Source organism: Mustelus asterias, chromosome 22 (genome assembly GCF_964213995.1).
Source record: "Mustelus asterias chromosome 22, sMusAst1.hap1.1, whole genome shotgun sequence".
Classification (NCBI taxonomy): domain Eukaryota; kingdom Metazoa; phylum Chordata; class Chondrichthyes; order Carcharhiniformes; family Triakidae; genus Mustelus; species Mustelus asterias.
The window spans coordinates 26515861-26529898 of NC_135822.1; the positions used below are offsets into that span (position 1 = coordinate 26515861).

The 14038-nt window shown below is 51.8% G+C and overlaps 1 protein-coding gene across 1 annotated transcript in view; it reads right to left on the bottom strand.

Annotated features, from left to right (window-relative positions):
* The window catches only part of LOC144510264 (kazrin-like), a 139087-nt gene that overhangs the window by 39332 nt on the left and 85717 nt on the right, over positions 1–14038 (bottom strand). The window contains exons 8-11 of the mRNA XM_078239759.1: positions 11604–11722; positions 5643–5874; positions 2020–2121; positions 270–436 (exon numbers count right to left, since the gene is read on the bottom strand). Coding sequence (XP_078095885.1) covers positions 270–436; positions 2020–2121; positions 5643–5874; positions 11604–11722 — 620 coding nt within the window. The remainder of the gene's footprint in view (positions 1–269; positions 437–2019; positions 2122–5642; positions 5875–11603; positions 11723–14038) is intronic.

The window sequence follows — 14038 nt, forward strand, 5'->3', positions numbered from 1 at the left end:
GTGTTGTCAGACTTCTTACTGTGCCCAGGAAGGGGGAAGGCATTGAGACCTAAAACATTATAAACAAGGGGAGAACAAATGCACAGATGCTAACTGTGAAGACGAGGTTGTGTGTGCCTCGCTCCATATACTTAGCCAGTAAGTAGGACAGTCTGCCAGCGAGCACAGCCGCATGAAACACTCAGTCAGATATTCCACCGACATCTGCTGCTTCACCTGCTCTCCCCACTGGACGCCCCGGTTAGCAGCCTGACACTGTCCAATCCTACCTGGCGGGATTGACGATTAGGTTCAGCTCCTCAAAGAGATGCCGCCTGATAATGTGCTTGTTGCTGGGAATTCCGAGGGCCGTTGCCATGGCTTCCGAGTTAAAGGTGGGCTCAAGGACGAGCACTGCTCCGTGGATGCCGCTGTTCAGGAGGTTGTCTGCGTATTCCTGAATAGGAGAGAAACAAGGCCCAGGCTTTGATCAGTGAGCGTCATGACAACTGCCCCCCCCCCCCCCAGACACAGCGAGCGCCGTGACAACTGCCCCCCCCAGACACAGCGTGCGCCATGACAACTGCCCCCTCCCCACCCCCCCTTCCCCAGACACAGTGTGCACTGTGACAACTGCCCCCCCAGATACAGCGTGCGCCATGACAACTGCCCCCTCCGCCGCTCCCCCCCCAGACACAATGTGCGCTGTGACAACTGTCCCCTCTGCCCCCCCTCCCCCCCAGACACAGCGTGCACCGTGACAACTGCTCCCCCAGACACAGCGGGCCCCGTGACAACTGCCTCCCCCAATCACAGCGAGCACTGTGACAACAGAAAGCCTGAGGCCTACATATCAGCTCCTGCCACCCTGATGATAAGTCAATACCCAGAGAGGCTGCTCAGGGGAGGGGGTGGAGGGGTGATATGTGGGGGAGGTGTGGGCCATCCATTTCCTGAGGAGAGGCAGGCTGGAGGAAAGGGGTTAGGCCTCTGAGATAGCTTGCCAATTCGCAGCCGCACATCCTCTCAGGCTGTGGGAGGGCAGAGCCAGCAGAGATTTAGAATGTGGCATCTGTTTGCTTTCTCAATGTCTGCCGGCTTAGTTTCAGCGTGTCTGAGTTCACACCAGAGCGGGAGCACATTAGCCAGACTCATTAAGGAGCACTGCGCTGTCAGAAATGTCATCCTTCAAGCGTGACAATGACCGTTAGAGGGCTCTGCAAGCAGTCGATGTTGGAGATCGCCCCGGCACTCTGTGGAAGAGACCAGGGATTCTCCGCATGCCCCTGACCAAACATTGCTCCCTCAACCAAGGCCATCCAAATCTTTTAGCGACCAATAAAATGCCGCTTCTTGAAAACGGGGGCCGGAAATGCGAGTCTGATCTGTCACCACCCATCGAGGGAAAAGCTAGGTTAGCACCGGAGGCCCATCAGCGGTTCTCAGGAGGGATCACACCCTGAGGCGTGGACCCTCCTTACTCTCTCCCGCACACATTTCTGACACAGCCTCACCAATCCCTGTCCTGTGCTAATGCTCATCCTCAGGTGCTGGCATTGACCCATTGGCACTGCCCAGGATTGGCGGTGGGAGGAACGGCCGGATGGGCAGAGTCAAAAATGGCATCCGGGTCTCAGTGATGTCACCTGACCAACCCCCCCCCCCACCCCAACTCCCCACCCCCCCGATTGGCACGGAGGTCTGTGGCTCGGGCCTGTTTGTGGTGGTTTGTGGCCAGCAGGACTCCCAAGTCTGCCTGAAAATTGGAAGGGGGCCAAAGTCGTTGGAAATCGCAACTATTCCCCGGCATTCCCCTCCCCTTATCCTCGGGGAGGTGTTAACACAAAATAGCAGGAACTAAATGTGGTGCAGACGGATTCAGCGATACACCCCCCCACCCTCCCCCCTCCACCCCCTCCCTCCCCCCCACCCACCCCCCCCCCCCCCCCCCCCCCCCCCCACCCCCACTCCCCCCCCACCCCTTACACCAGCCACTCGGGCTCTGAATCCTCTAGGGTGGGCCAGGCTGGGGTCACCTACCTTCAGATCGATCTCCCTCACCCACTTAATGACCCTCTGATTGGTCCAAACCAATGGATCAACGTTGTGATTTTCGCACCAGGCTCTTCTCTCGTGTAAAATCTATAAAAAAAAAACACACGAGATAAATTTTTAAAAACCTGTCAACATTGGAGTGAAGGTGGGGCCAGGCCCAGTGGGGAGGGTCGCCAACTCTCCAGGGTGATCCTGGGGCCTCCCAGAATTGAAGGTTAATCGTGTGGAAACGGCTGGGGTTAACCATCAGGCAAAGCACAGGGGCATTATGTGTATGCTTTTTAAAATAAACTTATAGAATCATAGAAACTCTACAATGCAGAAGGAGGCCATTTGGCCCGTCAAGTCTGCTCCGACAACAATCCCACCCCAGGTCCTATCTCCATAACCCCACATATTTTCCCTCGAACCCACACATCGTGGGAATGTAAGGGTTAATTTAGCATGGCCAATCCACCTAACCCGCACTTCTTTGGAGTGTGGGAGGAAACCGGAGCACCCGGAGGAAACCCGTGCAGACACGGGGAGAACGTGCAGACTCCGCACAGACAGTACCCCAAGCCGGGAGTTGAACCCAGACCTCCTGAGACATTTTCGCCTTTTCGTCATGGACAATAATGGAGACAGGGAAATTACTGTTTGACCAACAGTCAGGAACCGTCCAATCGGATAATGAAGGACCTATTTGCTTCCCAGCTATTGAGGAGCGGCGTCATGGCGATGGACTGTGGGGTAACCAGTGGCAGAAGAGTACGGGGATGGGGCATCTTCAGGCTCCGATGAACTATTACAGACCCTGATTAACCATTACAGGCCCTGATTAAACATTACAGGCACTGAGTAACCATTACAGGCCTTGATTAACCATTACAGGCACTGATTACCTATTACAGGCCCTGATTAACCATTACAGGCCCTGGTTAATCATTACAGGCCCTGATTAACAATTACAGGCCCTGATTAACCATTACAGGCACTGATTAACTATTACAGGCCCTGATGAACTATTACGGGTCCTGATTAACAATTACAGGTCCTGATTAACCATTACAGGCCCTAATTAACTATTAGAGGCCCATTCCCCCACCCATCGACTCTTTGGCAGTCTAATTGAGGTGTTTAAAATGATCAAAGAAGTGGGCCCATAGAGAGTGTGTGTGGGGGGGGTCATAACCTTCCAAAAGATATTGAAGAGATATCGAACCAGGCGGATTCGAAGCAAAGCCTGATCTAATTAAAAGGTGGAATCAGGTCGAGTGGCCTGTTCCAAACCCTGTATTCCAATCGTTGTCATTGGAGACGGACACAGAGAGCAAGAAACATGGGCCCAGCATCCTCAAGCGCGGCTAACATTTCAGGTAGAGATTATGGTGACAAGTTGAGAATCAAGTTGCTAAATTGCCCCTTAGTGTCCAAAGATGTGCAGGTTAGGTGGATTTGCCAAGCTAAATTCATGAAATTCATAGAATCCCGACAGTGCAGAAGGAGGCCATTCGGCCCATCAAGTCTGCACTGACAACAATCCCACCCCAGGCCCTATCCCCACAACCCCACACACATGTGCCCTGCTAATCCCTCTCACCTACACATCCCAGGACACTAAGGGGCAATTTTAGCATGGCCAATCAACCTAACCCACACCTCTTTGGACTGTGGGAGGAAACCGGAGCACCCGGAGGAAACCCACGCAGACACGGGGAGAACGTGCCGACTCCACACAGACAGTGACCCCAAGCCGGGAATCGAACCCTGGTCCCTGGCACCGTGAGGCGGCAGTGCTAACCACTGTGCCACCGTGCCGCCCAAATTGTCCCTTAGTGTCAGGGGTATTAGCAGGGTAAATGTTTGGGGTTACGAGGATAAGGCCTGGGTGGGATTGTGGTCGGTGCAAATGGCCTCCTTCTGCACTGTAGGGATTCTATGATTCTCTAAATAAAAGCCAGTGAGGAACTCTACCCTGAATTCGAAATGTATTACCTCCTGCACACCAGTCTTCAGTTTAAATATCAAACCAGAGCACAGAAAGAGCAGGAAGTCACCCATGACAAGCGCAGTACATTGAGAAATGAGTTCGCTTGTGAGACAATGGAGCTATTCCTCTTCATTACAGCTCAACAAACTATTCTAATATTCAGAGCACGGGGTGCAAAGAGCTCGGGCTCGTTTAATCCAAGGTAGAATTACAGAGCTTTATCTTTTCCAGGAATTGCTTAAATGCTCCCTTGTTCAAAGCGAAACACTCTCGGTTCTATCGCACTTTCATTCAGTGTTGCTCATAGATAATCATTCATTTGTATTGGCTACTGTGCACCAGCTGCTCAGAGCAGTCTGTCTATCTCCCGCCCCCACCCTCACTCCCCCTCACAGCTGTACAGCCACATCTCCCCCAGGATCATCCGTCTCTCGAGCAACTCGAGAAGACTCTGCTCCCTCTCTTAAATCAAACGGGATCATTGTCAGGAAGACACAAAGGCCTCAGCTCACTCTGACAGGGGAGGGAGTGCAGTTTCAAACGGGCGAAAAAAAAACAGCAGAGTGTTGCTTCCGGCTCCGTAAACAGAGGCTGGAATATTGCGGCCGTTCGTGCCGGCGGGATTTTCTCATCCCGCTGCAGCGGACGGAGGTTTGGATTGTCACCGCTGCAGCGGGAGCATGGCGTGAACGGGCGTTAAGATCGTACCCAGATGGTGGGATTTTATCGGCAAGCCCGCCCGAGGCCACCGGTGACTCACCTGCTCTACCTCACGGTACAGCCGCACTGCTCCCTCGCGCCAGTTGCCACGCAGTGTCCTGCCAAACAATAACACTAACGATATTGCACAGAACACAGCCGCCAGTGATCAGGGGTTTATCTAAGTTGACCTTGGCTGGCATTGTGGGACGTCATGATGTGGAGATGCCGGCGTTGGACTGGGGTAAACACAGTAAGAGTTTTAACAACACCAGGTTAAAGTCCAACAGGTTTATTTGGTAGCAAATACCATTAGCTTTCGGAGCGCTGCTCCTTCGTCAGATGGAGTGGAAATGCGCTCTCAAACAGGGCACAGAGACACAGAAATCAAGTTACAGAATATTGATTTGAATCATTTTAATCAGTATTCTGTAACTTGATTTCTCTGTGCACTGTTTGAGAGCACGTTTCCACTCCATCTGACGAAGGAGCAGCGCTCCGAAAGCTAATGGCATTTGCTACCAAATAAACCTGTTGGACTTTAACCTGGTGTTGTTAAAACTCTTACTGTGGGACGTGACAGAGCAGCTGAAGGATTCAAAACAGCCACAAGGTTTGTAAATCACGGTGACACAGTGGTTAGCACTACTGCCTCACAGCGCCAGAGACCTGGGTTCGATTCCCGGCTTGGGTCACCGTCTGTGCGGAGTCTGCACGTTCTCCTCGTGTCTGCGTGGGTTTCCTCCGGGGTGCTCCGGTTTCCTCCCACAGTCCGAAAGACGTGCTGGTTAGGTGCATCGGCCATGCTAAATTCTCTATCGGTGTACCCGAACAGGTGCCGGAGTGTGGGAACCAGGGGATTTTCACAGTAACTTCATTGCGGTGTTAATGTAAGCCGACATTAATAAATAAACTTTAACACACACACACACGTCACCTCTCTGTCGAAGTCCCACTGCCGGAACAGCTCAATGGCGAGTAGCAGGCTGATCTGGTGAAATTTCTTGGAGACGTTCAGGTACTTCTCCAGATCGCGCTTGGTCAGTGAGTTCAGCACTCGGCCGTCGACCAGGTGGTTGTGGAAAGCCTGCGAGTACTGCAGGAGGCCCACGTCATTCAGCCACGCCTTGGCAACCCAATGGTGGTCCAGGTCTGAGGCCTTGGACAAGCTGCAGAGATAATAACTGGTTCAGACAGAAATACTGTCAGCTTTGCTGCAATCACCCGGTGTAGAGTTAGTTTGACACTGACTTAGTAACGTGAACAGGTTAGGGCAAAAATAATGATCAGTGAGGTATAACCAGCCTTCTGATTGGTTGCCTCAAATAGAGAATACAGGTCAAAGGTCATCAGGGGCAGTGTTCCCCACAATGCACTGCACGTGCTGTACAGGCAATGAAACGTAGCAAATAGGAGCAGGAGTAGACCATTCGGCCCTTCAAGCCTGCTCCGCCATTCAACATGATGTTGGCTGATCCTCTATCTGGACGCCATGGCCAGAATTCTCCCATCCCACCCGCCACTGGAATTTTAGCGGGCGCGTTGCGGAGAATGTGAAACGCCATTGATGGTTGGGCGGGAATTCCCGGCTTTTAGACCAGCGCGGCCGGAGAATTCTGCCCCCATATTCCCGCACTCTCCCCATACCTCCTGACACCTTTAGTGACTATTTACTTCTGAAACACATTCAGTGATTAGGCCGCTGCAGCTTTCTGTGGTGGAGAATTCCACAGCTTCACCGCCCTCTGAGTGAAGAAACATTTCCTCATCTCAGTCCTAAATGACCGACCCCGTGTCCTGAGCCTGTTTTTACGCACTGACTTTGAGGGGGTTGAGGGGGAGAGACTGGTCGAGATCACTGCCATTTTTGTCAAGGCAACAAGCCTTAAGTGATGGGAGAGGATGTCAGTTGACACCATAACTCCCTCCTGATATCTGATGTGAATCTACTTTTCATAGTTAATCTTTCAGACCTTTAGAAGTTGGTCTCAGTTTAAAGTAAGATTCAGCATTTATTTCATTTCTGTTTACACTTTTATATACTTTAACCAGCTTCTCTTAACCGTCTCCAGGCGAGATTGCAGAGGACAAATAAAGAACAAAGAAAATTACAGCACAGGAACAGGCCCTTCGGCCCTCCAAGTCTGCACTGACCATGCTGCCCGACTGAACTAAAACCCCCTACCCTTCCGGGGACCATATCCCTCCATTCCCATCCTATTCATGTACTTCTCAAGACGCCCCTTAAAAGTCACTATTGTATCTGCTTCCACTACCTCCCCCGGCAACAAGTTCCAGGCACCCACTACTCTCTGTGTAAAAAATCTGCCTCGTACATCTCCTTTAAACCTTGCCCCTCACACCTTAAACCTGTGCCTCCTAGTAATTGACTCTTCCACCCAGGGAAAAAGCTTCTGACTCTCCATTCTGTCCATGCCCCTCATAATCTTGTAGACTTCAATCAGGTCTCCCCTCAACCTCCGTCGCTCCAGTGAGAACAAACCAAGTTTCTCCAACCTCTCCTCATAGCTAATGACCTCGATACCAGAAGGGGTTATCTAAAAACCCGTTTTTGTATGTTGGCCTTCCCCCACACCTGGAATCTCATTGGCCTTCTCGTAAATTCCTCAACTTCCTCACATTGCTGTGGAGTTCGTGTCTGTGTTTCACTCCACCTTGCTGATGAGGGGGTCAGAGTGAGAGGTGAGGGCGATGGGTGAGTGGGAGGGGGGAGGTGAGGGGGGGGGAGGGGGAGGTGTTGGAGGGTGTGTTGGGGTGAGGGGGTGAAGAACGGGAGGGGGAGGGGGAAGGTGAGGAGGGGAGGGGAAGATGATGAAGGGGGGTGTGAGGAGGGGGAGGTGTTGGAGGGGAGGGGAATGTGAAGAGGTGGAGGGGGAGGTGTTGGAGTGGGTATTGGGGTGAGGGATCACCCCAGTGAATCACAAAAGGTTGGTTTGCAGGTGCAGCAGGTAATTAAGAAGGCAAATGGAATTTTGTCCTTTATTGCTGGAGGGATGGAGTTTAAAAACAGCGAGGTTATGTTGCAGCTGTATAAGGTGCTGGTGAGGCCACACCTGGAGTACTGTGTACAGTTTTGGTCTCCTTACTTGAGAAAGGATATACTGGCACTGGAGGGGGTGCAGAGGAGATTCACTAGGTTGATTCCGGAGTTGAGAGGGTTGGCTTATTAGGAGAGACTGAGTAGACTGGGGCTGTACTCATTGGAATTCAGAAGAATGAGGGGAGATCTTATAGAAACATATAGGATTATGAAGGGAATAGATAGGATAGAAGCAGGGAAGTTGTTTCCACTGGTGGGTGAAACTAGAACTACGGGGCATGGCCTCAAAATAAGGGGGAGCAGATTTAGGACTGAGTTGAGGAGGAACTTCTTCACACAAAGGGTTGTGAATCGTGGAATTCCCTGCTCAGTGAAGCAGTTGAGGCTACCTCATTGAATGTTTTTAAGGCAAGGATAGATAAATTTTTGAACAGTAAAGGAATTAAGGGTTATGGTGAGCGGGCGGGTAAGTGTAGCTCAGTCCACGAAAAGATCAGCCATGATCTTATTGAATGGCGGAGCAGGTACGAGGGGCCAGATGGCCCACTCCTGCTCCTAGTTCTTATGTTCTTATGAGGGACAGGGTGAGGTGAGGGTTATGTGTTTGGGTTTCAGGGAGGGGGAGGGCTTGGGGGAAAAATTAGTGTTTCCAACTCTCTGATGAGTTTAAATCCTCGGGGTGCTGCTGGGAGAGTGAGAGGCTCTGTGTGGGTGGAGGGTGTTAGTGAGGGGACGAGGGCATGTCTACAGTGACATTCCGGATGTTTCCGAGAGACCAGTGTGTGGAAGGCAGTGGGGCTGGGGGCTGACAGCAGGTCATTCTCCACACTCCGCTCTGCAAAGCGCGATGTTAAAGGGAACAAAACCCCATCACATTGTTAAACTGACAGATTTTTACCCCCAAATTAAACCGACATCTTCAGTTCACACTCTGACTGTGACAGGTTGAGACTGGAATTCTCCGGTCTCGCTACTGCTGCCAGCGAGAACGGAGAACTCGGCGCTCAGCCAAATCTCCATTCACTGCAGCAGGACTGGAGAATCCCAGCCGTGGGACTGGAGAATCCCAGCAGTGGGACTGGAGAATCCCAGCAGTGGGACTGGAGAATCCCAGCAGCGGGACTGGAGAATCCCAGCCACGGGACTGAAGAATCCCTGCAGTGGGACTGAAGAATCCCTGCAGCGAGACTGGAGAATTCCAGCCGCAGAACTGGAGAATCCCTGCAGCAGGACTGGGGAATTCCAGCCGCAGGACTGGAGAATCTCAGCCATGGGACTGGAGAATCCCAGCCACAGGACTGGAGAATCCCTGCAGCTGGACTGGAGAATCCCTGCAGTGGGACTGGAGAATCACTGCAGTGGGACTGGAGAATCCCAGCAGTGGGACTGGAGAATCCCAGCAGCAGGACTGGAGAATCACTGCAGTGGGACTGGAGAATCCCAGCAACAGGACTGGAGAATCCCTGCAGTGGGACTGGAGAATCCCTGCAGCGAGACTGGAGAATCCCAGCAGCGGGACTGGAGAATTCCAGCTTCAGGACTGGAGAATCCCAGCCGTGAGACTGGAGAATCCCAGCCACGGGACTGGAGAATCCCAGCCACGGGACTGGAGAATCCCTGCAGCTGGACTGGAGAATCCCTGCAGTGGGACTGGAGAATCCCAGCCGCGGGATTGGAGATTCCCAGCCGCGGGACTGGAGAATCCCAGCCATGGTACTAGAGAATCCCAGCCACGGGACTGGATAATCCCTGCAGTGGGACTGGAGAATCCCAACAGCAGGACTGGAGAATCCCAGCTGCAGGACTGGAGAATCCCTGCAGTGGGACTGGAGAATCCTAGTAGCGGGATTGGAGAATCCCAGCCGCGGGATTGGAGAATCCCTGCTGCGGGCGAGGGCGGAGAATTCCAGCCAGCCCAAACCATTCAGTGAAGCACAAATTCCGAGACAGGACTGATGAAGGGAGTCTGTTGGAGGCAGCTGATTGGCCTCAACTTGTGGAGTTGCAACAAAGGGTGATTTACTCGACTTCTGGGATTAAGGATTCCTGAGATTGAGGATTATTCATGCAGAACTTTCTTCAGGGGATCAAACAATGAGATAGAGCCAACTGGTCCAAGACTTAGAAAAGTGGGTGGCACGGTAGCACAGTGGTTAGCACTGCTGCTTCACAGCTCCAGGGACCTGGGTTCGATTCCCGGCTCGGGTCACTGTCTGTGCGGAGTTTGTACATTCTCCTCGTGTCTGCGTGGGTTTCCTCCGGGTGCTCCGGTTTCCTCTCACAGTCCAAAGATGTGCGGGTTAGGTTGATTGGCCATGCTAAAATTGCCCCTTAGTGTCCTGAGATGTGTAGGTTAGAGGGATTAGTGGGTAAATATGTAGGGATATGGGGGTAGGGCCTGGGTGGGATTGTGGTCGGTGCAGACTCGATGGGCCAAATGGCCTCTTTCTGCACTGTAGGGTTTCTATGATTTCTATGAAGACTGGCCTTGATGGGTTGTCTGGCCTTGATGGGCTGACTGGCCTTTACATAGCCAGTGTTTGTGAAAAGTTCGTCTGCGATATTTGTTCATTGCCCAATCATAGAATCCCTACAGTGCAGAAAGAGACTATTCAGCCCATCAAGTCTGTCCAACTCTCCGACAGAAAGAAATGAAAGAAAGCCCACCAACGCCTCTACTTTCTCCGGAGACTAATGAAATTTGGCATGTCCGCTACGACTCTCACCAACTTTTACAGATGCACCATAGAAAGCATTCTTTCTGGTTGTATCACAGCTTGGTATGGCTCCTGCTCTGCCCAAGACCGCAAAAAACTACAAAGGGTTGTGAATGTAGCCCAATCCATCACGCAAACCAGCCTCCCATCCATTGGCACCGTCCACACTTCCCGCAGCCTCGGAAAAGCAGCCAGCGTAACCAAGGACCCCACGAACATTGGACGTTCTCTCTTCCATCTTCTTCCGTTGGGAAAAAGTCTGTATTAGGGTTAGTCTGAGGACACGTACCGACCGACTCAAGAACAGCTCCTTCCCTGCTGCCATCAGACTTTTGAATGGACCTACCTTACATTAAGTTGATCTTTCGCTACACCCTAGCTATGACTGTGACACTACATTCTGCACTCTCTCCCTTCCTTCTCTACGAACGGTATGCTTTGTCTGTATAGCGCGCAAGAAACAACACTTTTCACTTTATACTAATACATGTGACAATAATAAATCAAATCAAAAATGATTGGCGCAGAGACATGGGATTAAAGTAGAAGCTGAGATATCAGAAACAGATTTTTAAAATTATCTTCGAAAGATGTGAAATTTATGATTATGGTGAAATGTGACATTGCACAGGCCTGGAGTTAGCTGACTGGGGCCAGAGAGGATTTTGCAGCAGTATTTATGAACTGAGTACGCTATTAAAAACTGAATTACACCATTTTCAACAAGATGTACCTTTCACAAGGGTTCTGGTCGTGAGACAAATAGCGGAAAAGGAAAAGTTTTTGTCAGTACAGCGATAACTACTTGATTGGACTCTGGGAGGAACACCACAAACACATCATACAGGCAAACATCGAATCAATGATTGTAACTTTGGAATTTCCACGTTTTACTGCCTGTGTGTTGACTTGAGGAGGTGCTGCCAGTGACAGAGGGATAATAACGCTGACAGTCGCACTGTCATTATCACAAATTCTCAGTCTTTAATTCAAGGTGTAGAAATTAAATTTGTGCGTGTCCACATTCAGCCAGTTTGGGCTGTCCTTCCCAGAGCCCTGTCTGAATTCCCAGCTCTGTGTGAGAGGCTGCCGGTTACACTGTGTAAAGGTCTCTGCTCACCCTTTCCCATTCTCTGCTTCTCGGTAATCCTCGATCGCCAGCCGCAGTTTTCGCCGATGCATCGAGCTATTTACTCCCAAGCCCAACTCCAAATCGTCATCGTTCAGGCTTAACAAGACCTGTGACAGCAACAGGAACAGTCAGAACTGATACATGCATCAGGGATTGCACTGGAATACAGTGATCTCTGCACTGGAACACATGCTGATCTCTGCACTGGAACACACGCTGATCTCTGCACTGGAATACACACTGATCTCTGCACTGGAACACACACTGATCTCTGCACTGGAATACAGTGATCCCTGCACTGGAACACACACTGATCTCTGCACTGGAACACACACTGATCTCTGCACTGGAACACACACTGATCTCTGCACTGGAACACACACTGATCTCTGCACTGGAATACAGTGATCCCTGCACTGGAACACACGCTGATCTCTGCACTGGAACACACAATGATCTCTGCACTGGAACACACGCTGATCTCTGCACTGGAATACAGTGATCCCTGCACTGGAACACACACTGATCTCTGCACTGGAACACACACTGATCTCTGCACTGGAATACAGTGATCCCTGCACTGGAACACACACTGATCTCTGCACTGGAACACACACTGATCTCTGCACTGGAATACAGTGATCCCTGCACTGGAATACAGTGATCCCTGCACTGGAACACACACTGATCTCTGCACCTGGACACATGCTGATCTCTGCACTGGAACACACACTGATCTCTGCACTGGAACACACGCTGATCTCTGCACTGGAACACATGCTGATCTCTGCACTGGAACACACGCTGATCTCTGCACTGAAACACACGCTGATCTCTGCACTGGAACACATGCTGATCTCTGCACTGGAACACACACTGATCTCTGCACTAGAATACAGTGATCCCTGCACTGGAACACACACTGATCTCTGCACTGGAACACACGCTGATCTCTGCACTGGAACACACACTGATCTCTGCACTAGAACACACGCTGATCTCTGCACTGGAACACACGCTGATCTCTGCACTGGGACAGCTCTGGGGGCTGCACTGGATCAGGCACTGGAGTGTGCACCGATGCTTGGACACATCAGCAAGGACTGGTGTCTGGGCCATCAGCGACAGTCAGCGACAGTCAGCGACAGTCAGCGCTGGAGGTCCAGACGGTCAGAAGGAGTTGGGTCTCCACATCCCAGAATCCAGTGGGAACCAGAGTATTGAACCAAGGAGGTCATCTCAGGTTAAAATGGGGAAAGGTTATTATCGAATGAAGTAATGAATTTAAATGGACCGTTGGAAACTAAAACTCACCACACCTGCCTCAGGGGGTTTGAAATTCCTGATTATCCATTAATTTATATTACCCAGCAGGCTCAGCAGGTAGTGATTATTGCGGCAGGAATGAGGGCCATGCAGCATCAAACTCTGCGGGGGAAAGGCAGGAGTGCAGTGACTGGGCTGCGGGAGTGCAGTGACTGGGCTGCGGGAGTGCAGTGACCGGGCTGCGGGAGTGCAGTGATCGGGCTGCGGGAGTGCAGTGACTGGGCTGCGGGAGTGCAGTGACCGGGCTGCGGGAGTGCAGTGACTGGCAGTTGAAGTGCTGCTCCTCTCCACCAGGTGTCTCCATTGCTCCAGATGTTGCAGTCAGTGACAGTGACGGGATTACATCTGGATTTTAGACTCAATACACAACACAACAGCCTAAACCAATCGATTTGATCCTCAGGATAATGTTCTCCAGCTGCTCCTTTTACAGAGTCCGATCCCACTCCCCCCCGGTTCCCTCCCTCTCCACAGGCCAGGATTCCCCACGATGGAGACAGCTTGCCATTGTCCTCCGGTGGGATTTTCCAGCTGCGCCATTAACACAGCTCGTCTGTCCCGCTGCCGGGGAGTTGGCTTCGGCGGGACTGGAATATTGCACCAGAGGGAAGGACTGGAGAATCCTGTCCGCAGATTGTGCCAGGGCTACGGTTCCAAGGGATTGCCAGTAATCTCCCAAGTGGATGGATGTGGACACAATGGAGTGGTGACGGTGCTGGAGGAGGCTATTCAGCCCATCGAATCTAAACTGACTCTCTGTCGAGCTACTCAGTCAGTCACATCCCCATCACCCCCTGCCCGGTTAGTTCATGACCCCATAGCCCCCTGCCGGTTAGTTCATGACCCCATAGCCCCCTGCCGGTTAGTTCATGTCCCCATAGCCCCCTGCCGGTTAGTTCACATCCCCATAGCCGCCTGCCTGGTTAGTTCACATCCCCATAGCCCCCTGCCTGGTTAGTTCACATCCCCATAGCCCTCTGCCCGGTTAGTTCACATCCCCATAGCCCCCTGCCCGGTTAGTTCACATCCCCATAGCCCCCTGCCCGGTTAGTTCACATCCCCATAGCCCCCTGCCCGGTTAGTTCACATCCCCATAG